The sequence below is a fragment of the Globicephala melas genome, chromosome 6 (assembly GCF_963455315.2).
Source record: "Globicephala melas chromosome 6, mGloMel1.2, whole genome shotgun sequence".
Taxonomy (NCBI): domain Eukaryota; kingdom Metazoa; phylum Chordata; class Mammalia; order Artiodactyla; family Delphinidae; genus Globicephala; species Globicephala melas.
In genome coordinates, this window is record NC_083319.1 from 75,081,940 (window position 1) to 75,105,100 (window position 23,161).

At 33.1% G+C, this 23,161-nt stretch overlaps 2 protein-coding genes across 10 annotated transcripts in view; one reads left to right on the forward strand and one right to left on the reverse strand.

Moving 5' to 3' along the window:
- IFT74 (intraflagellar transport 74) overlaps positions 1–23,161 on the forward strand; it is a 78,246-nt gene that overhangs the window by 5,152 nt on the left and 49,933 nt on the right. For all 9 annotated transcript variants that reach the window (XR_011377543.1, XR_011377542.1, XR_011377545.1 and 6 more), the window contains exons 3-8: positions 3,333–3,468; positions 5,648–5,696; positions 7,284–7,382; positions 7,549–7,609; positions 9,984–10,043; positions 11,384–11,445. Coding sequence is in view for 5 of the 9 variants with exons in the window: in XM_030830334.2 (XP_030686194.1) it covers positions 3,333–3,468; positions 5,648–5,696; positions 7,284–7,382; positions 7,549–7,609; positions 9,984–10,043; positions 11,384–11,445 (467 nt within the window). In the remaining 4 variants the exon portion in view is untranslated. The remainder of the gene's footprint in view (positions 1–3,332; positions 3,469–5,647; positions 5,697–7,283; positions 7,383–7,548; positions 7,610–9,983; positions 10,044–11,383; positions 11,446–23,161) is intronic.
- On the reverse strand, positions 16,689–20,235 carry LRRC19 (leucine rich repeat containing 19). Its single transcript, XM_030830341.1, has 4 exons — positions 20,155–20,235; positions 18,388–18,901; positions 17,541–17,729; positions 16,689–17,017 (listed from the first exon to the last, which is right to left on the reverse strand). Exons 1-4 carry the CDS (start codon positions 20,233–20,235, stop codon positions 16,689–16,691), a joined length of 1,113 nt encoding a protein of 370 aa, XP_030686201.1.

Consider the following 23,161-nt stretch of genomic DNA (forward strand, 5'->3'; position numbering starts at 1 on the left):
AATGTTTGAAAGACACTGTTATGAGAAAGAGGCCTGCTCATGCTGATATTCAAATTTATTTTAAAGCTACAATAATTTAAGTGGTATAGTGTATTGGTGCCAAAACCAAGTGAAATGGAAAAGACCAAAAATGGAATTGGGCATGTAAGAATTTAATTAATGATTAAGGTGACATTTCAAATTAGTTGGAAAAACATGGAGTATTCAGTAGTGCACTCAAATAACTGGTAAACCATTTTTTTTAAAAAACCAAGTCCCTCCCTCACACAGAATTCTAGATATTTTAGAAATTTTATATTTAAAAAATGAAACCATAAATGTATTAGAGGAAAATATGGGTAAGTATTTTGTATAAACTTGGCGTAGTCTAGGCCTTTGTAAAAATAACAGGAAACATCGAGTACTGAAAAGGAAAGTATTTTTATATTTATATATTTGAATTTAAAAAAATTGAAAACATCATAAAAAGGTTAAAAGAAAAATGATAAACTGGTTAAAAAAAAAAGTATTTGCAACATATATGTCATACATAGAATTCAGACTCTTAAAATGAAAAAGGAAAGTTTACTCATTTGTAAAAGCTCTTTCTGTATTAAAGCTATAAATCCTATGTCCAGTCAAAATTCCTTGAGATTTCTCTTGGGGTAGAGGAAGGAATATCATTGTAAAACTATTCTAGCATTCACTTAGAACGGTACAAAGGCAAAAATAAGAAAAAGTACAATACTCTAATATAAAAATATAAGAAGTAAAACAGTGTTCTGGTTGCTACAGCAGCCTAGAAACAAACTCTAGTAAATGTTAAGAGCTTAATGTTAGATAGAGAGTGTCATAAATCAGTGAATCAGTAAGAGAAACACACCACATTAGAAAGAATTGGTAAACTTTATAAGCTGATAATTCTAAGCAGAATAATATCCTGTAAGGATATTTATTACATTTTCATTATAATTATAATAGTGAAAATTTGAGAACAGCCTAAATGGCCTTACAACAGGTTAATCTTAAATAGATTATGATATGTCTATCCCTATAATCGGCTATTAAGTAGCCTTTAAAAATTATTTTCAAAATATATTTCAGGAAATAATATATCTTTATAGTACAGTATTAAGTGAAAAAAGCAGTGTGGTGTCCGTTTAACATAAAGATAGATATATATATATTTACATTTACATAGAAAGAAATGAATACACCAAAATATTCATAGTTATTTCTCTGATGCTCACAAGAGATGGTTTTGCCTATCTCAAGGTGCGTGTGAGGTACTCAAGCTCGGACGGTAGACTAATTGCAAACTAGAGATAATGTTGGGTCCTGTGTTTAAATCATAAGAAGAGCAGCAATTTTTGGAGGGAATAATTTTGTTAAAGTTAGGTTTTCTTAAAGTTTTAAGATTTTTCTAGAGTTTTAGGTAATATTATCAACATCATCATCAACTTATACTGAAATGATTTTTCTAAAGTCTTCATATATATGGTACTGAGCGAGGGTATCTTTTTCTATTATTCTAAGAGTAAGAATTTATGCTTGTTAAATATTTATAAAAGGAATCTGAAATATATTGGCCACCTACTGTTTGCCAGGTGCTTTAACTAATTTTTGCAGTTACTAAAATAGTAATGCTTGCTGTAAAACATGCAAAGGAAAAGTGTCAAGAGTTCCCTCCTTCTACCCCAGGTATAACCATTGTCTAAGGTGTGATGTGTATCCTTCTAGACCTTTTTCTATCCATTTACAAACACTAACACACATCCATATATAATTGTATGGTTTTAGTATTTTCCAAAATGAGGACAGTGCTATATGTATACATTCTTATTTATCTTGTCCTTTTCTTTCAATAAGGTATTGTAAATATATTTCTGTGTGAACACATGAATACCTACTCCATTCTTTTCAATGTGTGCAGTTTTTGGGTTTTTTTTTGCGGTACGCGGGCCTCTCACTGTTGTGGCCTCTCCCGTTGTGGAGCACAGGCTCCGGATGCACAGGCTCAGCGGCCATGGCTCACAGGCCCAGCCGCTCCGCGGCATGTGGGATCCTCCCGGACCGGGGCACGAACCCGTGTTCCCTGCATCAGCAGGCAGACTGTCAACCACTGCGCCGCCAGGGGAAGCCCTGTGCAGTTTTAATTTATGCTTTCTTCTCTATACTTTCATCTGGTAAATTTTTTTTAAGTGATATAGTTATTTGAGTAGCTGTCATAATTATGCTTGCATAGAGCCAAAGAGGAAATTATTCAGAAGGTTTATCCAAGGAGAGATTTAGCATTCCTTCCCAAAAATCACTCAGGATAATCCTGAACTCATTTCATTTGAATTTGTAGTTGACAGTATTCCTGTATACAATGTATTCTTTGGAATGTGTTACTGTTCCTGGCCCCCATACTCAAATTAATTACCAAGTACTTCTCAGAGTCACTTGAGAACTATGTTAGCTGATAGAATTTGAGGCTACCAGCTAAAAGAATTAAAAACAATCAAAATCAACCAGAATGGTTGTATCTAAACTCTATCTAAAATTTCTACTACATATTTAAATCTACTAGTTTATTCTTTGACAGAGAGTGAGAAAAAAGAAAAGAGGGAAAGGAAGATAAACAAAAGAAGGATATCTTGGAACAGTTTCAGGCTGTCCTTTATACCTTCCCATGCCTGTACATACTATATGAACTGACAAGAAGGGAGTCTTTTGACCTTTCCTCAGGGTGTATAATATTACATTAGATTCTGCAGACCTGAAGTAGAGAATCATGTAGAGTAATAAGATGAATGCTTGCTGAATGATGGAAACGCTTTAATACTTATATGGCTATCTTGTGATGTAATTATATCTTTTTTTCTCAAGATGAAAATTTCTTTATTTTTTTCTGATTTTAATGGTAATATATACTTACTGTAATGATGTTGAAAATATGAAATTATATAAAACATAAAATAAAAATGAACTATTATATCATTATATAGGGGTAAACTTTGTTACTATTTTTTAATGTAATCCTCCAGACTTTATTTTACAAAAATGGAATTATAACCATTTCCTATGATTAAATAAGAACAAATAGGTGGACATTTTGCTCCTTTCCAGTTTAGGAGTACTATAAATACATCTACACATAGAATTTTAAATTTTAAAGCAATGTATTATTTAATTATCATAGAATTTTAGAGTTTAATTTTATTTAATATTTCAGACATTTAAAATGTAAAGAAAATTTTACAAATTATATAGAATCTTAGTTTTTTTTAATATTCTCTTTGCAGTCTTAACAATATTAGAGGCACAGTCTTTTTCTTGTTTATTAAAACTGAATCTTGTTTGTCATTTAGATGCCACCTGGAACAGCAAGACTGGGCTCTCGTGGTGGTCCCATAGGGACAGTAGGAGTTCTGTCCTCTCAAATCAGAGTTGCTGATCGTCCTGTGACACAACAAGGTTTGAGTGGAATGAAAACTGGGATGAAAGGTATCTATTTTAAGAAGATGAGTATATTTTGTACAAGTATTACAGTATCATGTTACTAAATCAGAATTGTAGACTGAAAGAGGCTATTTTACTCAATTCTTATTCCTTGATTCACAAAATTGTAAGGGTTAAATAAAAGAATGAATGTGAAAATTCATTGTGAACTAGGGAGTTATATACATATATTAACTATTTTAATCTTCATTTTTCTTAACATAAAAGTTTGCTATAACTTTTTCTAAATTGAAGTATAGTTGATTTACAATGTCATGTTAATTTCAGGTGTACAGCATAGTGATTCAGTTATATATACATATATATGTATATATATACTCCTTTTCAGATTCTTTTCCCTTATAGGTTTTTACAAAATATTAAGTATAGTTTCTTGTGCTATATAGTAGGTTCTTGTTGGTAAACTATGCTATAACTTGAAGAAATTTGAAATAATTTGAAGAAAAGAAAAGCTCAGGAATAAAAATTAGATTTCTAGTACTATATAGAAATATTCTGAAATACTTTTTTGTTTTTGGTTTCTATACCAAAGTGACACTGGTAAGGTACTTGTGTATTTATGAGTAGTGAATCAAGAATTGTTACTTTTGGTAATAATATTCCATTATAATGCTTAAGTAAGGAAGTGAGGCTAACACATAGATTTATGTACTACATCTCTCATTATGCCTCTCTGTGTTTAGAAAGGCATAATAATATATGTTATGATTCAGAAAGTTGGTCTATAATATATATATAATTCAAAGCACGGTGAACTGTTTTATAATGAGCTTTTTATTTTCTGTATTTGTGCAAATGACTTATCAGGGATGAAGATACTCTACTGGTACAAAATTAATTATAAGATGTCATACTACATTCTGTAATACAGTATATCATGCCTTTCAGGAGACTTAAATTTTCTTACTTGTATTATAATACCCTTAGCTCACTAAATATTAAAAACCAATTGATTACTGGACTTCCCTGGTGGTCCAGTGGTTAAGACTCCATGCTTACGATGCATGGGGTGTGGGTTCAATCCCTGGTTGGGGAGTAAGATCCTACAAGCTGTGTGGCGTGGCCAAAAGATGAGAAAAAAAAACCAATTGATTATTTAGAAATGCTTGCTTAATAATTATCAATACTGTGAAGGAAAATGAGTCAAAATTTTGTAGTTGTTTAGTCTTTAAAAATGTCTTCATAGAAGTGTTTATGTTTAATATTATTTAAAAACAAGGGTAGAAACATACTACAATTCTATAGAGAATTCATCAAATTTTATTACTGTATTAATTTCTCCTTTAAAACAGAACCAGTATCATTTAAGATAGTAATTTTCTACTTCAAAGCCTTGTGTGAAAGAGTTCTGATTGTTACCATCATGCACCACTGTCTGCTGTGACTTTTGCTCTTACCTGTTCCAGTTTCTCATTTCCCATTCTAGTGAGACATTCTCTCCCTCTTCTCAGTATAGACCTTAGTCAGTACTCCCTAGCCGTTTCTCTCATGCCTTGCAGGACACTTTACCTCTCTCCAGGTTTGGGACATTTAACCTAGGAATACTTTTTTAGTCCTACTGAAATGTAAGATTATGTTTCTTTCTAAAAAGTCTCTGAAAAAATTATGTAAAATCATAATATCTTGCCTACATTGAGAAATTTGTAGTCTAAATCTGCACTGTCCATTATGATAGCCAATAGGTATATGTGGCTATTTAAATTTAAATTAATTAAAATTAGGTAAAATAAAAATACACTTCCCAGTAGCACCAGCCATATTTCAAGTGGTCAGTATTCCCATGCAGCTACTTTATTGGACAGTGCTGCTATAGAATATTTCCATTGTTGCAGAAAGTTCTTTTGGTTAGCCCTGTTCTAGACCCCCTTAGACCCAGTTTCCATTCAGCCAACCTGACCTGTAGAATCCACTGTTTTTGTTTTTGTTTTTTTGAGTCCATTGTCCTGACACTCTTTGTGGTCTTAATTCAAGCTTCCATTATGTCATGATGCTAAGATATTAGTTCTCTTTTCTATTTCAGTGCTTCTTCCTCATTTTCAGATTTATTGGGGCATTTGTCAGTATTATTAGAGAGCTGTTGAGTGTAATTCTGGTTGTGCTTTGGATTTGCTATTTTGGTGGCATTTTCAAACTGAACACTAATACTTAAAAAAATGTTTTTTAGGTCCCCAGAGGCAAATTTTAGACAAATCTTATTATCTTGGGCTTCTTCGGTATGTTAAATACTTTTTTTCTATGCATGATCATGAAGTTTTTAACTACGGTACTTATTAAGATAATTAGGTTGTAAAGCAATTATACTCCAATAAAGATGAAAAAAAAGATAATTAGGTGTCTGTTAATTCCTAAGAATTTTGTATTCTAACATCATTTTTGGTTAATTTGGCTGTAAATAGATGTCATCACAAAATGTGGTGATACAGTTAGGCTGAGGTTTTAAATTTTATGTATTTGAATGTATGTGAACTATATATTTCAAGCTCACTGTTTTTCATTTAATAATAATAATCTTTTATGCTTCTTTCACTAGTTATTCTGAAATATATTATTCATACATATATGAATAATATATTATTATGTATTAATGATATCTGTATTAATGGTAAAATATATATGCTTATTTATAATAAGCATATATGTATTAATATATATGTATTAATGATAAAATATATATGCTTAATATATTTAGTACAGAGTTTTAAGTAGGTATGTATTTGGTCAGTTGCTATAAATGTGGCCTAATTTTAATTAATTCATAAGCTTTGTTATATATCTCTAAGTATGCAGCTCTAAATTAAGAACTCTTTTCTCTTTCTATACCTACCTTTTTCTCTGCTCAGGTGTCCTACTTTCTTATCTCCATTTTTCCATTACACTTTGTTTTCTTGTTGGCGCATCCTCTATATCTTCTTTCTCTCTGACTTGCATTCCATTTAATGCATCCTTGTATCGTGTCCTGAAAGCTCTGTTTTCTTTCTTAGTCCTTCTTAATTCTTTTGTTGTTCAATTACCTGAATCCTTTTGATTCTCAAACTCCAGAAGGCAATAGGAGAAGGGTAGGTTTTCTCCATCTGTCCTCAAAGTTGACATCAGTAAGAAAGATAGTGAGGCCATCAGTTGAATTGCATCTTTTGATATCCAGCCACTTTTTAATCAAAAGAAGGGAAGGTGATAGAGCTGTTTCTCATCATTGCATTGCCTCTCTTCTCCAGGATTTGTGCTTCTGTATTAAAAAATAGTTTTACCTATTTGTGTAGTTGACTGTAGAGCAGTGGTTCTCAGTTGGCAGTGATTTTGCCCCCCAAGGAACATTTGGCAATTTTTAGACACATTTTTAGTTGTCATAATTAGGTTTGGGGGGTGTGCCACTGGCATCCAGACCAGAGATGCTGTTAAACATTCTACAGTGCACAGAATACCACCCCCCTACCAAAGTATTATTCAAAGACCTAAAATGTCAATAGTGCTGCTCTTGAGAAACCCTGTCCTAGAGGGTAGCAAGAGCTGTAAGGGTGACAATTAGGTATCTACTTCTGTCTTAGATTGTACCAGTTTGCCCAGGTTTCCATACCAGTACTGTTTCATCTTTTTTAATAAATAGAGAACCTGTATCAGTTTATCAGTTGGGATATACCTCCTTAATCAAATAAGCCACTTAAATTGTTTTTCTTTTTTTAGTGAAATTTCACAAAACCATTTATATTATTGTTACACATTTATGAAAAGTTTGTTTTGTTTAACTAGAGAGACTGTTTTCTGGATTGGAAGTATTACTGACTTTTTAATTTCTTTTCACTTAGAAGTAAAATAAGTGAACTTACAACAGAAATCAATAAACTTCAGAAAGAAATAGAAATGTACAATCAAGAGAATTCAGTATATTTGTCATATGAAAAGAGGTGAGTAATTTTGCAGTTAAAGTATGCAAGATATGTTTTTATTATGAGTAACATTTAATGTAGTATGTATCAGGAGTTTAATACTGAATTTGTAGTTATACATAATATTCATAATGTTCATCTGCCTATTTCTGTATTTATGAATGTTTTTATTTTATGTTTCCAGAGCTGAGACTTTAGCTGTTGAAATCAAAGAGTTTCAAGGACAACTAGCAGACTACAACATGGTATTTGTTCTTTTCTGAATCTCTTTTGAATATTTTCATTGTTTTTTACCAGTTTAAAAAATGTTATTTTAAATACCAAATAATACATGAATACATGCGTAGTGAGAAAGATTGAAACCATAGAAAGTGTAGATATTAAAGTTTCGCTTTGCTTTCTCCCTCCTTTCCCTCCCCAGAAATAATTTGGCTTAACAGATTGATAAGTATTCTTCAAGCCTTTAAAAAAAAAAAAAAAAAGAATTTATCAATACTTAAAAATACAGAAACATGCACACATTTTTTCCCTAACAATGTTAAAATAATAATTTTTAAAGTAGATAAAATTTATTGGGTACTAGCAATGTCATTACTTTAAAAATGTTTTTGTCTTTCTATGGAGTGTTGTCATCATGAAATTTTAAAAATTTAATTACTTAGTCCACAAATTACCTTCATCAGTATGTTTCATTCAAAATACAGTGTTTGCCTTCTGTCAAAATAGAGTATCTAACATAAACATAGTTTTGCTTCCTAATGTGGACTTCCAGAAGATGATTCCTAATGTGGATTTACAAAAGAAATGATCCCGTTGGCAGTGTTGATTACTGCCTCAATCTTTGGGGTAATCTTGGCCCCATGAAAATTTCTAGTGGCAAAATTTTCTTCCTTCCTACTCTGTAGGTACTTTAGGCAGCAGTGGTCTCTGGACTTATTGAAAACTTTTATCTCACTTCTCCAACTAAAAAATAGCGTTACAGGGCTTCCCTGGTGGCGCAGTGGTTGAGAGTCCGCCTGCCGATGCAGGGGACACGGGTTCGTGACCCGTTCCGGGAAGATCCCACATGCCGCGGAGCGGCTAGGCCCGTGAGCCGTGGCTGCTGAGCCTGCGCGTCCGGAGCCTGTGCTCCGCAATGGGAGAGGCCACAACAGTGAGAGGCCCACGTACCACAAAAAAAAAAAAAAAAAAAAAAAATAGTGTTACGCAAAATAAGAAACATGCCACCATAACGGTTAGGTGAATTATGATATACCTACTTGATATTGTTACATTGTACTCATAAACAAAATTTCTCTGATTATAGTATATTGTAATTTTCACATTTGTTGGACTTTATAATCCATAATATTCTGTAAATGATGTTCTGTTCTAAATATGAGAAAAATAGTTTTTTTGTTTGTTTGTTTTTGTTTTTGCGGTGCACGGACCTCTCTCTGTTGTGGCCTCTCCCGTTGCAGAGCACAGGCTCCGGATGCGCAGGCTCAGCGGCCGTGGCTCATGGGCCCAGCCGCTCCGCGGCATGTGGGATCTTGCCGGAACGGGGCACTAACCCGCGTCCCCTGCATCGGCAGGCAGACTCTCAACCACTGCACCACCAGGGAAGCCCGAAAAATAGTTTTTTATAAAATATAAAAAGACATTAGATGAAAGGGATTTTTAGTTGTACTAGAATGCATTAGGTAAGTTACTTACTATAAAAATATTAATAACATGTAAAATATGCTGTTTGTAGGTTTTTCTCTGATACAGAGAAAGCAGTTAGTTAGCCAGATATCTAACATATAGTAAGGTCTCAATAAATATTAGAGCTCATTAGCACTTATTATTCATACCACAAGTGAAAACGTGATATATAGTAATTTATATTATATTAGGAAAGCTTAGTCTTTTAAAATCAATTACATCCAAATAGTTTGCTTTTAGTAGCCTCCTGTTCAGATTCTGGCTCTACAACTTGCTAAATTTCTGTATCTGCAAAATGTGGACAAAATATCTACTTCATAGGGTAATTGTGAAAATTAAGTGAAATAATACATCTAATAAGTTCAGAACAGGGTTTGGTACAAGGTAAATAGATAAATATGTTTGCTATTCCTGTCATTGCCTAACTCTTTGAAGTACGCTAACTAGTGTTCTGTTTGTGCCTTGCCCTGTTTTTTTTTAAATTTTTTTTTTAATTTTTAGAAGACCAAGAAAATCATTTTACATTTACACTGGTGTAAATTTGTAAATCCGTTAACACTCCTCCCCCCTGAAAAAAAAAAAAAGAGAGTGTGAGATCTTCCCCCAGATTTTGTCTTCTCAACATCCTTCTTTATAAGCTCAGACATCTTTTCAGAGCAGACAAAGCTCTTTGAGGTACGATCGGCAGGAAGAGTAGTTCATTACTGCCTACTTTTCCACCCTAAAGACGTAGTTTATTGATTGCTGTAATTCATAGTATATGCTTACTTAGATAGCTCAATATTTGTTTTTGTCTTAGAATGTAAAGTACTTGGAAGTATTAATACTTAAATGACTACTCATTAGTTGTAAGACTGAATACCTATATTATGGATTACGGAGAAAATTTATGAAGACTAATATAATATGGTTTTTTTGTACTTTTCTTTTTAGTTGGTAGATAAACTTAATACCAATACTGAAATGGAAGAAGTAATGAATGATTACAACATGGTAAGAAAATTTATAAGTATAAGCAATAGATCTACATTGCCTCTAAAACAAAGCATTTATATGTAGAAATAATTTGATAAAACCTTATGTACCTTGGAGATAGGTATTACTCTCATCCTAAATACTACTGTTATAGTTGAGTTCCTTTAGTTGCTCTTTGAAAATTTCTTCCTGTTGGTTGGCTCTCCCAAGTGGATGCTTCAGTGTCTTTCTGCAAGGCTGTGTTTAAACTGGTCTCTCACTAAGCATTAGTTAGGGAGTCCCGTCTACATATATATTATGTATATAATATACATAATATATATTATGTATATTATATACATAATATATATTATGTATATTATATACATAATATATATTATGTATATAATATACATAATATATATTATGTATATAAATTAGTTTCTATATAAATTAGTGTATATATATACTAATTGTATATAAATTAGTTTGCAATACTTCTGGTTTAACATTTGTGCAAATGGAGCTGAGTACTCAATGAAGAGTTTTATTAGAAAGGGAGAAAATGAATAGTTACCATATGATGCCAGACATAATACTACTTTTGATTAGTAAATGAGAATTTATGTTCAGTGGTCTTGGATTATTTGGTAGAAAACAGTAAAATGATAATTGCTAGCTTAATTGATTATAAATATTTGGAAAAAAATAACATACAACTTATAGCATAGTTTATAATTTATTTTTACAATCAAAGACTATTTTATAAAAGCATAGGATTTATAAAATGACTTTTCTAAATTGGGATTCTATTAATAAAAGCAATGATAATGTAGTGAAATTATTCTTAGCTTTAAAACACAGGAGAATTCCCAATTTAAAAATTGTATTTTTAATGCCAAATGTGAAAAAGTAAAATCTTTGTGTTTTCTTAGTTTTTTGGGATGGGTCCAAATTCTAGGCTGAATATGCACAGGTAGAGTCAACTAGGAGTACTCAGGTAAAATCCTAAATGATTTAAGAATGCAACTTGCATTGGGTGTAAATTTAACATATTACTAATCAACTATTGAATACTTTAAAAAATCTTGAAATTCTGTTTACATTAATGAAGTTTACATTAGATTACTTGACAGATCAGTAAACAGTGAATATTTTTGGTGTGAGATTACAGTGCCTGTGAAAAAGACCATTTATTTGTATTTGGTGTTTGTAGTGGTTTGTTAAATGAAGCATACTGTATTTTTTAAAACTTTGCCTGTGGCATTATGATTATTATAATAATCTCTAATTGGTTCATAATTAGAACAACCTTTAAAGAGATAGTTTGGCCTAATGGTAATTTTTATCAATAACTTTTGTGTTAACTCTTTATTCAGCTTAAAGCTCAAAATGATCGAGAAACACAAAGTATGGATATTATATTTACTGAAAGACAAGCGTGAGTACACTCTGTTTAGAAATCAAACAGATTTATAAGTGACTTGTATAAGGTAGTTTACCTTCTGAGCCATTTATTTCTTTACAATTTTCTTAATTGGTTTTCCCTGATGTATTTTTTATTTTAAAAAGTTGAATATTTGCAATACAAATTGTATTGTTTATGTATCTTATCTTCATTCAGAGAAATAAAATTTCTACGTCTTGGAGTTTAAAATCTAAGATGGATAAGAACATCTTCATCTCTACCATTTGCAATTTTAACTTGAACTCTTTTTTTTAAAAGATTTGTTTATTATTTATTTATTTTTGGCTGCGTCGGGTCTTTTTTTTTTAACATCTTTATTGGAGTATAATTGCTTTACGATGGTGTGTTAGTTTCTGCTTTATAACAAAGTGAATCAGCTATACATATACATATATCCCGATATCTCCTCCCTCTTGCGTCTCCCTCCCACACTCCCTATCCCACCCCTCTAGGTGGTCACAAAGCACCGAGCTGATCTCCCTGTGCTATGTGGCTGCTTCCCACTAGCTATCTATTTTACATTTGTTAGTGTATATAAGTCCATGCCGCTCTCTCACTTCGTCCCAGCTTAATGCGTCGGGTCTTAGTTGCGGCACACGGGATCTTTGTTGAGGCATGCAGGATCTTTCATTGCGGCATGCAGGCTCTTCATTGTGGTGCACAGGCTTCTCTCTAGTTGTGGCATGCAGGTTCCAGAGCACGTGGGCTCTCTAGTTTACGGCACGTGGGCTTTAGTTGAGGCACGTGAGCTCAGTAGTTGTGGCACGCAGGCTTAGCTGCCCCGCGGCATGTGGGATATTAGTTCCCCGACCAGGGATCTAACCCTCCCGCCCTGCATTATAAGATGGATTCTTTACCACCGGACCACCAGGGAAGTCCCTAACCTGAGCTTTTTAACTAATTCAAATTATGAGATTTAAGCCCCAGTCTAATGAAATGCACATTATTATTCAGTGGGCTATTTATGTTATTTCATTATTCAATTATTAATTGATAATTAGTTGTTATATTAGTAATCTAATCATAGATGTAGATTATTTGTGCATCTTTATATATAACCTGGTTAAAGACCAAATACCAAGTAACTTTGAGTTTCGTTATAAGGTAAATGTGGCAGTGACAGTAATGACTACAAAGATAATAAATGGATGTAGTGTAGTTATGTTAGCCCATTTGGGCCGCTATAACAAAATACCATAGACTTGGTTACTTATAAACAACAGGAATTTATTGCTCACAGTTCTGGAGGCTGGGAAGTCCAAGATCAAGGCACCAGTATAGTCCTATTCTGGTGAAGGCCCTCTTACTGGTTCATACCTAGCACCTTATCAAGGTATCATCACATGGTGGAAGGGGCTATGGAGGTTTGTGGGATCTCTTTTTTTTTTTTTTTTCAGTACGCGGGCCTCTCACGGTTGTGGCCTCTCCCGTTGCGGAGCACAGGCTCCAGACGCGCAGGCTCCAGACGCGCAGGCTCAGTGGCCATGGTTCACGGGCCCAGTCGCTCCGCGGCATGTGGGATCTTCCCAGACCGGGGCACGAACCCATGTCCCCTGCATCGGCAGGTGGACTCTTAACCACTGCGCCACCAGGGAAGCCCTGTGGGATCTCTTTTATAAGGGCCCTAATCCCATTCAGGAGGACTCCACCCTTATGACCTAATCACCTCCCAAAGGCCCCAACCTGCTAATACCATTACCTTTGGTGGTTAGGATTTCAACATATGAATTTTGGAGGGACACAAATATTCAGACAACAGCATTAGTTAACATAATTATTCTTTATCGACTTTTTGATCTTAATTACTGTCTAAAGCAGTGCAAACAGAAGATGAGCTATTTTGTACATACTAATACTGCACACATTTTGTTCCATAAACTTATCAATATCAATTTCCTTGAGAGCAAGGATAATAATTAACCAAAATTATGTAACATCAAACATACTGTCATATTACCTCTGCATGTACAGTAAATATTTGATGAAGAATAGGATTTTAAATATAAGGATGAACTATTTGAAAGATAAATGTAATTTTCTATTGATGAAAAACAAAGGAATCTCATTTTCCCCGTCTATCATTTGATGCTACTGTAAAGTGCTATCTTTTTTTTTTTTTGGCTACACTGGGTATTAGTTGCGGCATCTGGGATCTAGTTCCCTGACCAGGGATTGAACTCAGGCCCCCTACATTGGTAGCGCGGAGTCTTAACCGCTGGACCACCAGGGAAGTCCCTAAAGTGCTATCTTAAAAATTACAAATATACTGGAAGTCTCTTCCCTTTTACAAAGAAAATTCCATATTCATGGTGACCAAGCACTTACTTGAAAACTTCCTTTTGTTGTTGTTCTGGTTTTAGACCATTTAGCAAATATTTATCATTTACTACATATAAAATACTTTCCTAGGTACCTAAAGAATAAGAAATAATAAGCTATACCCTGTTGAGGACCTTATATAGTTTAGAACATTTAGGTCCTCATTTATTTCATCATTTATCTGAAAAGTTATATGATACCCAGGTCAGATTTATAAATACTATATGTACATGTTTTATAGATATTTTATCCAAAAAGATAACTCCCAGATTATAAATTTAAGAATTTCATAGGTTTTTATGTCTACTTGGTTCATTTGATTAAGGAAAATGTTCTTAAAATAAGGTACTTTGTCCTGAAAATGTCAGCAGTTTCAAAACTTAATATCTGTAGTTTGTAACTAAGGCTGAGTGAAATAGGTTCTACTGACCCTTTAACAGGAAATTTAAATTAATAACAAATTATTTTTATAAAGTTTATTTTTATATATCACAGGATAGATTTATTTCATGTGTTAATCAGATAGCCAACATCTTAATAACACGAGACTTTACCTTGACTCTGTACATTCAAAGGGAGCAGGAAATGTCATACCTTGAGAAAGCAGGTATAAAAATCTTGTTTTTATTCTCTTCTCTTTTAGTACCACCATTTACTGTGGTATGAGACCATCTAGTTTATTATGGAACACCTATTTTTAATAAATTGGTTATAGTATATAGCTTCAATATGTTACTATGACACCTGTGGCTTTAATTCAGTTTCATGTGCCTGCTTGAACTAATGATTCTCTTCCAATTCTAATGTCTACAGTTTTCTAGTTTGGTGTTAGCTAAAATCATTTATCCGTTAAAAATATATGAAATTATAATTTTAAACCCATTTATTTTTCTTTGTTTAGTCAGATATCTATTGAATACCCAATATTTAATTATAAGAGGCTTTTGAATGTAAGAGATGAAAGGTAGTTTTTGCTCATTCATAATTATATTTCATTTTACTACATTTCTCAAATATGAATATTTGCCTCAAATTAAGAAATGATATTTTGGTAAAATGATAGATTATTTAGAAAAAGATGACTTTTATTTTTAAAGTTATCTCACTCTTATAATTGAGATTTAAAACCATAACGTATAATTTACATTATCTGTTAAGAAATATTACACTTAAAACATTTGTATATTTTATTGAAAACATGTTCCTATAAATACAAATACGCATTACAAATGAGTCATTTCTTTTATTTCACAGGGTATATCATCCAAAACAGTTTTTATTTTCCTCAGTAGACATTTGAAATGAATTTACTATTGATATAACCTTAAAAATGACTATTTTTAGGATATAATGTACATCTACATTATTTTTAGTCTCTTTTTTCTAAGAAATTATCAGGTATGTACATGTGTTAAAAACTTTATGTTATAGAGAAATTTCAACATACCCAAAAATTAAATAGTGTATTATACTCCTATACACCCATCTCCATCAGCTTTTATCCAACCCTGCTCCATCCAGACCACTAGACACTGTTGCCTTCCCTGTATAATGATGAAGAAAATTTAAAACCCCATATTATTTAATCCATAAATATATTTCAGTGTTTTAGAGATATTCCTTTCTCTAAAAGATATGAATACTGTATACTAAATTTCCTCACATATGGAAGGTAAAAATGATAGATTTTGTTACAGTTTTTAATGCCACTATTTGCATTAAGTTGTTAAAATTATGATTGTAGCCAATGGATTATAAGGAATTGGCAAATAATTCACTTTAGACTCTTCCTATAATAGTCTCAAGGCCAGTATTCTTTGGACCATTGTTGTCCTATGAGGTATTAGCAGCCATACATCAAAGAAAAGGTTTTGTTGTCAAGGAAGTTTGGCAAATTCTTAATATTTCGCTCTTGAAGAGCAGAGAGCAGTTTAGTAAAGCCTTGGGTAGGTCCTATAGTAAAGAAACTTGTTTGACTTTGTTTAAACCCAGTATTTCCTAGTAATTCTATAGTAGTTTGTCCATGTACCTTTTAATCCCCCACCCTGTAAATACTTCTGAATGTCTCTCTGGAAATTAATGTTCTAGAAGACAATTTGGGAAACATTGCTCTATCTACAGCATGGCAAAGAACTGACCACGGACCAACTGAAGATTCCTCAGCCACAGCACAGAATCATTTGAATAAAAATCTAAAGAGAGGCAGAAATAGGTATTTTAAAAAACAAGATTCATAGATGATTCCCACTTTGGAAGCCACCATATTATTCAATTGTGACAGTCATACATTTTGATGACAGTCTTTCTTTGTAACGAAAATCAAGAGATTGTGCCTGGACATTGAACCTGTGCTTTAAGTCGCTACTAAATTTTCAGAAATTTAAAAAAATTAAAAAAATTTAAAAAGCATTTTCCAGTTCCATGAATTCATTCTATGGGCATAAAATCAACCTTAGCGTGTTGTCAGTTTAAACTATGTCTGTTCTTCACTTTGACTTGTGATAAAATTCCATAATCTTTATTTCTTTACTGATTCCAATCAGTAAAACTTTAATATGTATTACATCACATATCTGACTAATATGAAAATCTGTTCATTTTAATTAATGAATAATTTACTTTAGGCCTTTTCCTACTGTTATGTATGGTCCCCTGAATACTGCTGAGAATAGTAATGCTAGTATTTTAACTGTTAGCTAACAAGGAGTGGCAGTTACTGTATTTGGACCTACTTGCACAATGCCAATGAGAAGAGCATAATTTTATGATATATATGTGTGTTGCAATTAATATGATGGTCTACTAGCTATAGTTCAGTATGTCATGTATCAAAATCTCCACGTCTAAACTGTGAGTGAGCTGTTAACATTTTTTAAAGAATCAAACATTGAAAGAAATTAATTTTCTTCACGTAATTCATGAGTATCTATGTATTTGTCTTCAATAAACCCATCATCATCTACCACAAATTGACGTAGTTGTTCAAATATTACTATAGTTTCTTCGGAGCTTGTGTCTGGTATCTGTGGAGGAGGACTTGGGTTTCTGGTAAAACTATCTTCATAGGTTTCTGCTTCATGCTCTTCCAGGCGATGATGCTTGTAACTAAGCAGAAAATTATACCATACTGGACATTTGATAGCAATTGAAATGAGGAGTGAAGTCATCAGTACAGTGACTACCACACTGACAAGAAAAGTCCAGCTTTTTCCTTGAGATTCACGTTCTTAAATGGAATACCGAGAAAGAGAGGGTGGGGGTAGTTTTGTTAAATTGACAAAAATAAAATAATCATAATTACATGTCCTAATAACTCCCCAATATTGGTATTAGAAATAAATGTACATAATCTTCTTTAAGCAAAAGTTACTAAAACTGCCAAAAATAAAGATATTTCATAGTGTGGTGAAAGAATACCTTTTTTCAAAATATCTACCTGTCTTTGCAGGTATTGTTTATCCGTTCACCTAGGAACATTATTGATTTATACCTGTTAAGAATTGTGACTTAACTAGTTAATACCAAGGCTCAGAGAAGTTAAATATCAATAATTTGCATAACGGCATTTGACTGATAGCTAGCAGAGCCTACTTTAGAAACCCAGTGTTTTGTCAGTCTTTTCTTGGGTGGAGGAATTGTTCTTTTACATAGTTTCTAGAAATTTAAAATACAAAAAAATAATGAAAACTATCTCGATTTATTTGGTATGCTATCCTCAGCAATATTATTATTCAAAACCAGTACATTACCTGAATTTCTTGTTAAGTTGTTCAAAAAACTATTAAATGTTGAATTGCTAATGGACTCAAAATGAATGTAAAGATCTTCAGTTATAGATGAAGGAAATTTTGAGTAGCATTCAGCCTTGTAAGGTACTGTTTTGATATTGTAGCACTTCAGTGTATCCGGATAGCTGCACATGGTGATGTTCTCATTTTCTAGTAAATTAGAAAGAATAAGATTTATTATGGAAAATAATATTATTATGGTTAATAAATTATTATGGTTAACATTTTATAATTTTTTATCTAGAATTTTTTGACATATTTATCTGTCATCATTAAAGGTATTATAAAAAAGAAACTGTTGTATTTGCCTAGCAACACAACAAGCGAAATGCCCATTTCTGTTTATGTTATAAATGTAGCTTAAGTGCAGTATCTGTTTATTGTTTAGTTTGTCTGTGTTAGTAATGTAAAAATGTTATGATTTAGATTATAGTGAACATCTGGAACATGGCATGTAGTTTAGAAAGTGGATCACCTGTTTTCACCTACTCTCTGACAAGCTATCCTAAGAAAAGGAAGTGCTTTTAAAAATTAGTCTTATATATCGAAACTGCAAACTTAGTATACAAAGTGACAGTTTCATCTCATATATATAGAACATTTAAGTTTCTTTTCTTCTTTTTCTTTTTTTCTGGAGAGGCAGAGGGAGAGCTTGTACTCAGCAATTTCTTTTCAGTGTTTCTTCTTGTTTCCCTTAAACAGGAAGTTTCCTTTTCTTTTAGACATGAAACAAGAGACTTTTCTGGGGTAGAACAATCCAAAATCAATCACATTTTGGTTTTGACTAATTTAAATTATGATTGCTTACCTAGTGTCACATTCGATGTGTTCAACCAGTTTTGCAAATTCAGTAGACTACAAGAGCAGTTCCACGGATTTCCGTATAAAATTATGAATTCCAGATGAAACAGTTGTGGTACATCAAGATAGCTTATCAAATTGCCTTGCAGATTCAATAGTATCAGGCTTTTTAGAGGCACAAATATATCATGATTCAGTTGAACTATTTTGTTTTGGCAGAGATATAACTGTTTTAGTTTATCTAAGCCTGTAAAGGCACCCTGTTGAATTATGTGGATGGAGTTTCTACAGATATTTAAAATTTCTAGATTGGAGAGGTTACCAAAACTATTATTATGTAGGATAATGACATTGTTCTCAATCAAATAGAGCTCGGTGAGTGAAAAATATGTCTGTAGAACTCTTGTATCTGTAACATTCAGAGTAATTTGGTTATAACTGAGGTCAAGTATAGTAACATTTTTATTGATATTTGCTGGAATCAAAGCATAATTCTTTGCAGTGAAATTACATTTGACTTCCTAAAAAGAAAATTAGAAATGCATTAATAAGGAAAAATGCTAGCAGAATTTCCCAAATTTTCATATGCAGGCAATTAGACATTAGAAGGAAATACTTTTAGAAAAAAATCTACTATCTAATCTTTTTTTTTTTTTTTTTTTTTTTTTTGCGGCACGTGGGCCTCTCACTGTCGCGGCCTCTCCCGTCGCAGAGCACAGGCTCCCGACGCGCAGGCCCAGCGGCCATGGCCCACGGGCACAGCCGCTCCGCGGCACGCGGGATCCTCCCGGACCGGGGCACGAACCCGCGGCCCCCGCATCGGCAGGCGGACTCCCAACCACTGCGCCACCAGGGAAGCCCTACTATCTAATCTTTTTATGTTAAAATATGAAAAAGGTAAAGCAAATACTTTTTTTTTTTTATTGGGATGGAATGTTGAAGATTAAGGAATTCTGATATATATAATTGAGGAAGGAGATTGTAGTTTGTCATACAAGTATCTTCCAACTGTTATTAAATAATCATTACAGAAAGAAAATATTGGTATATTACCATTTATATATGTGGAAATAAATGGTAAATAATAATTCTGTTAACTTATTTAGTATTTCAGTGTGCAAGATTGACGTTTATAATGAGAAAATAATGTAAAAATGTAATTTTTAAAAATCAGAGCTACCAGCACTACATCTAGGACTATTAAATAATTAAGAAACAATATTCAATATATATCTCTATAGGGTTAACAGCTCAAAATTTGGTGTTTTGAAAGAAAATATCTTGTAACAGAAATTGAGCCATGTGTTGAATTTAAAGAGTCAGGCAACAGGAAGAAGTGCTTTCCTTATGTGGATATAAATCCAAAGAAATAGTTCTTGTTTTGACTGTTTTTGTAGTTGAAATGTCCCCCAATAATAATAATAATGTAACAACAGCAATTTCCCTCATAAATACGTGGTTTTTTAAAAAGTTTCCTACATTTTAAAGTGTGTTTTTTATGTCTTAACTAATCTCCGGTTTTGTAGTGAAATTTTACGTATTTCTCCTTTTGTCAGCTTTTAAAGAACTCAGTTTTTTAAAAAATGAAGACCGCTTTTGTCAAATTAGAATCTGGCTCAGAGATCACATGTTTTGAATATACACAGCTAACTAAAGAGTTTGTTTTGATAGCTTGACTTTTTTCTTCTTTCTTTTATTGCCTTCAATATTTTACTAAATCTACACAAAGTGTACCTTTGAAAATATTTTCACTAGCTTGATTGTAAAAACTTACGGTTTTAGACGTCTGGCTTTCGTCTGATAACAATAGCATGGAGAGTGGCCAAAACAAGATTGTGATGCTTGTGATTTTCATATTGCAAGCCTGACAGAAAAGAGAGTATTTATATCTCATTAGGAGACTAGAACATTAGAGATTTTTTAGGACATTTTGATTTCCATTTTTCTCCTTTTAAATCTATTTTTTCTTAAAATATATAAAATATGAAACAAGTAAATATCCCTTCACCCTCCCTGTACTCTAATCTTAAAAAACTGGAAAGCTCCTGGGGAGAATGAAAGACAGTAATTTTCAGGGTGTCTTTTTAGTTCCTAGATCTAGTGAAAGGAACTTTAAAACAATTGAAGTGGTTGTACATTTTAAAATTTTAATATATGTGCACAAAAGCAAGTCCAGAAGGATATATATTTATGTATATATACACGTTTAAGTATATGCTTATATTGCTACTTCTTGATTTTTCAATTTTAGGCATTATCTATTGATACTATCCTTTGACTTAACACTTTGGGAGATGAGAGTCCTCAGCTTTCTTTCAAACACTCCCTACCTTCATCTTCAATGCATCAAATATTACTTACTGTCTCTTTACTTTCCGAGCATAGTCACTTGTAATTTTGTTTAGATGAGTACTCAGTGTTTATACTATCAGGAATGTATAAAGCTGTCAATGACTGAGCCCTGTTAACAGGATTATTATTCTGTTCCTGCACACTGTTTTTCCTCTAATTAATTGTCCTGGTTTTCTTTTCATGTGCTTAGGGTTTTTTTTTTTTTTTTCTCACTAATTTATACCCAAACTCTCCCTAGCAAATCTCTCAATAGTTTATGTATATTAGATAGTTTAATTTGTTTCATTTGCTTGAAGAAGTCTCTCCCAGAGCCTGCTGCCATGCTCTGATCTAGATGAGCTGATCACTAGGCCCTCTACACAGCCGTTGACTTCCACTCTCCTTCCACCCTCATTGTAAAGACTCCCTTTTGCCCTTGTTACTGGATTCCTGTTTTCTAGAATGCCCTGTCTTGGATTACTGCCTTTTTTCCATGGAGCTTCCTGCAGGAGCTTCCTGAGAAGGTCCATAGAAGAGAATTTTTTTTAGACCGTGAAAGATATTTTGGCTAGAAATAGAACTCTAAGTAGGAAATAATTTTCCCTCAAAAGGTTGATGGCATTGCCCCATTGTCTTTGGGTTTCTAGTATAGTCGTCCCTCAGTATCAGCAGGGGATTGGTTTCAGGAGTCCCTACAGATACCAAATCTGTACATGTTCAAGTCCCTTACATAAAATGGTGCAATATAATGAATACAGTGGACCCTTCGTATCCACGGGTTTTACATCTGTGGATTCAACCAACCATGACTGTATTACTGTTAAGAACTGTGATGCTATGCCGTTCTAATTCTTTATCCTTTTATGTAACTTGCCGTTTCTTAACCCCAAAGCTTTTTCTTTGCTCTACAATATTATATAGTTAGAGGTGTACAGTATAGTGATTCACAATTTTTAAAGGTTATACTCCATTTATAGTTACTATAAAACATTGGCTATATTCTCTGAGTTGTACAATATAGCCTTAATATGGATATTCTGAAATTTCATGATCCTTTATGAGAGTCTGTTTTCATTCATGAAACTGGGCAGTTGGTGGGCACTTTCAATCTGGAAACAATGGGAAATTTTCTGAATTATTTGATTGATGGTATTGATAATTTTCTTCCGCATTAAAAAAAAAAAAAAACCTCACTTCTCTTTCTAGAACCCCCTTAATTAGGTGTTGGATCTCCTGGTATGATTTTCTAATTTTTTATGTTTACTCTTCCACATTTCATCTCTGTGTGTTTTTGCTCTGCTTTCTGGAACTTTATCATCAAACTCTTCTGTTAAAGTTTTCTTTTTCCTGTCATCTTCTTAATTCTGAAAATTACTTTTTTAGTATACTGTGGTATGAATATATTTTTTCCTTGTTTTTTTCTTGTATCTCTTGTTTTCTTTTTCCTTGAATAGCCTTTGTACTCTCAAGTTGTGTTTTTCCAGTTTATTTTTATAAGTATCCTTTATGTTAGAGGTTTTCTTTTGAACTTTGTGTATCTGTTAATATTTGGTTTAGGACTTACATATAAGAGTGGGAAACAAAAAAGCTGATGGGAAACTGTGCGTTTGTGTGGTTCTTATTAACTTCGCTATTATTTTTTGGCCACGCCGCATGGCCTTTGGGGTCTTAGTTCCCTGACCAAGGATCAAACCCGTGCCCCCTGCAGTGGAAGCGTGGAGTCCTAACCACTGGACCACCAGGGAATTCCCAGTTCTTATTAACTTTAGATCTTACTGTAGAGTGACCTTAATGGACTGTTTTTTGGGGGAATCCCTAAATGTCATTATCTTTAGATTGTTTCTCTTGGGCTGCTTGGATTCCCCAAAATGACATTTTTAATCTGCCTGAAAAGGTGAGGCCAAGTAGCCAGCATTCTGAGAGCTCAGTGGTGGAAAAGTTGAGTTTACCTCAGTAATTAGTATGTAAACTTTAACTTACTCTCCCTGCTTTTGGCATAACGTCCCTGCAGTCACTTGTGCCTAGTGCCCAGATTCTGTTTGTTTTATTTTCCCCAGAGCAAAAAAACAGAAGCCTTATTTTTCTGCTTAGGTAGGAGAGGACCTTTACCTGGCTGGGCAGTGTCAGGGAGAAAGACTTTCAACTATGTTTCAGCCCCTCCTTTTCTACTTCTAGAATATCTGGTACTGCCAATCTCTGGGCCGTCTAGGGATTCTGCAGTGTAAATCAAGTGGCTTCTCAGCTTTCCCCACTGCTGGCTTGGGAGAATTTTGCTTTCCCAGTCAGTTTGCCCTTAACTGTTAGCTTTCTAGTTTCTAGATTTTATTGCTGTTGTTTCCTCTTCCATTCTTTTTGTCTTTATGAGTTTATATACTTCAAATTACCTTTTATTTTCATTTTAGTAGGGTTTTGGACAGGAGTCAAAGTTAGTGGGTACATTCAACATGCCA

Coding starts and splice junctions, on each gene's coding strand:
- LRRC19 (XM_030830341.1), bottom strand. CDS start 20,235: ATGAAAATCACAAGCATCACAATCTTGTTTTGGCCACTCTCCATGCTA. Junction 17,730..18,387: donor CACATCGAATGTGACACTAG/GTAAGCAATCAT, acceptor CTAATTTACTAG/AAAATGAGAACATCACCATG. Junction 17,018..17,540: donor CAACTTAACAAGAAATTCAG/GTAATGTACTGG, acceptor ATTCCATTTAAG/AACGTGAATCTCAAGGAAAA.